The sequence below is a fragment of the Tachysurus vachellii genome, chromosome 17 (genome assembly GCF_030014155.1).
Source record: "Tachysurus vachellii isolate PV-2020 chromosome 17, HZAU_Pvac_v1, whole genome shotgun sequence".
In the NCBI taxonomy this organism is placed as follows: Eukaryota; Metazoa; Chordata; class Actinopteri; order Siluriformes; family Bagridae; genus Tachysurus; species Tachysurus vachellii.
In genome coordinates this window covers 737501-739014 of record NC_083476.1, presented here as the reverse complement: position 1 = coordinate 739014, position 1514 = coordinate 737501, and the positions used below count along the sequence as shown (strand labels likewise).

General features: G+C 42.3%; 1 protein-coding gene across 1 annotated transcript in view; it reads right to left on the bottom strand.

Moving 5' to 3' along the window:
- stk32a (serine/threonine kinase 32A) overlaps positions 1–1514 on the bottom strand; it is a 28474-nt gene continuing 26960 nt past the window's right edge. Inside the window, exon 13 of the mRNA XM_060890722.1 lies at positions 1–1514. This exon is cut by the window's right edge and continues 1 nt beyond it. Within this exon, the coding sequence (XP_060746705.1) occupies positions 1395–1514 (120 nt within the window). The 3' untranslated portion in view covers positions 1–1394.

The window sequence follows — 1514 nt, the reverse complement described above, 5'->3', positions numbered from 1 at the left end:
TGATTTGTCAAAAAATTTTATTAAAAAGTTTTTAGAAATGCTTAATGGCAAAACTCCGACGTTCTCATCCATAACTGAGGCTGTAACCCATGTACACACTCTTCTTCACACTCGCTTTAAATACCTGACAAACACACCACAGTAATGAACGAGTGAATGATGAAATGGAGACAAATCGTTTAGTGAAATTTCCCTTTGTTGTGCTTCCTGAAATGAAAAGCTCTGAGTGTATGGAACATCACACACACAATCCACTTCTGTTACGCTGCCGTCTGTGTTCCGACACGCCGTCTAACGCACCCGCATCCACTTCCCCTTGTAGTGATATAACGAGACGTCCTTAATTCTGAACATACTAAAGGTATCAGGAGGATATTTGATCAGGGGTCTGTTTTACTGATGAATACAGAGCAGGTAAATCTCTGCAGCTGTGATGTTCTCACTCATTACCTTACCTGTGTGTCGGAGAAGTAAAAGCAGGTGTGTTAAAACCAGCAGTAAAACACAGGGTGATGATCAGCAACAAGCAACAAATCCATGAGGCTGCAGCTCTTCTCTAAAGTGCATGTGGAATCGAGGTAAGGCAAAAACACATCAGGGCTAAAAGTCTGCAAGCGTCAGCAAGAACTTTAGTCTACACAGCTGCAGACACACACACACACACACACACACACTTATTTACAGGCTATCTCTATCCTTATTCTGCATGAAACTTATCAGGTTTATTGGGATTATCTGAAGTGTCCAGAAGGATTTCAGGCCTCATTTATCAGTTATTTAACAGACTGTGTATACAGACAGAACACTAGCAGATGTTACACAGATGTTCAGTGTTGTTGTATTGATATAAAGCTGTGTATAATGATGAAATGAAAGCAGACTTTCAGACCTGACTTGTGGAGCATGACGTGTAAGGCCACTCTTCAGAATAAAATCACACAGAAAGAAACTCAGGAATTTACATGAGATAATAAGACAAACTTCTCTGCTGGGTCTCGCTGGTTTTTAGACCTCTGTCTCTTGTAAAAGCTACATTGAAGTATGATATGTTTTTGAATGACATTTGAACTGACTCCGCCCCTCACCCTACTCTTACCCAATCAGGACTTTACACACACGTTACATAAGCCATCATCTTCCTCGTCTACAATTAGGAGTGCACACTGGGGTTTGAATGAAATAAACAGACAGAAAAAGCAAAGCAGGAGGGATGATTTCTTCACTGCTCTCTGTGTCTCTGAGCTGATCTTAACGTCAGCGGTTCCTCAGTTAAAAGAGAATCGTCACATTCTCCACTGACTGCTCTGGTGCTCTCTCGCTCTCTCCCTGAGCTCATTGAGTTGATCAGCTTCCTTTCATTCGGAGATTTTTTTTTCAGTGAACAATTAAAAGCTCTAACTCGATAAACATGCTGCTGCGCTGGTGACGTTGTTGTTCTGTCCGTCCTCGTGAGCTCGGTTCTGCTCTGTCAGGTTCGTGTCGCTGGAGTCCGTGTCTGCTTTGGCCTTCGTCAA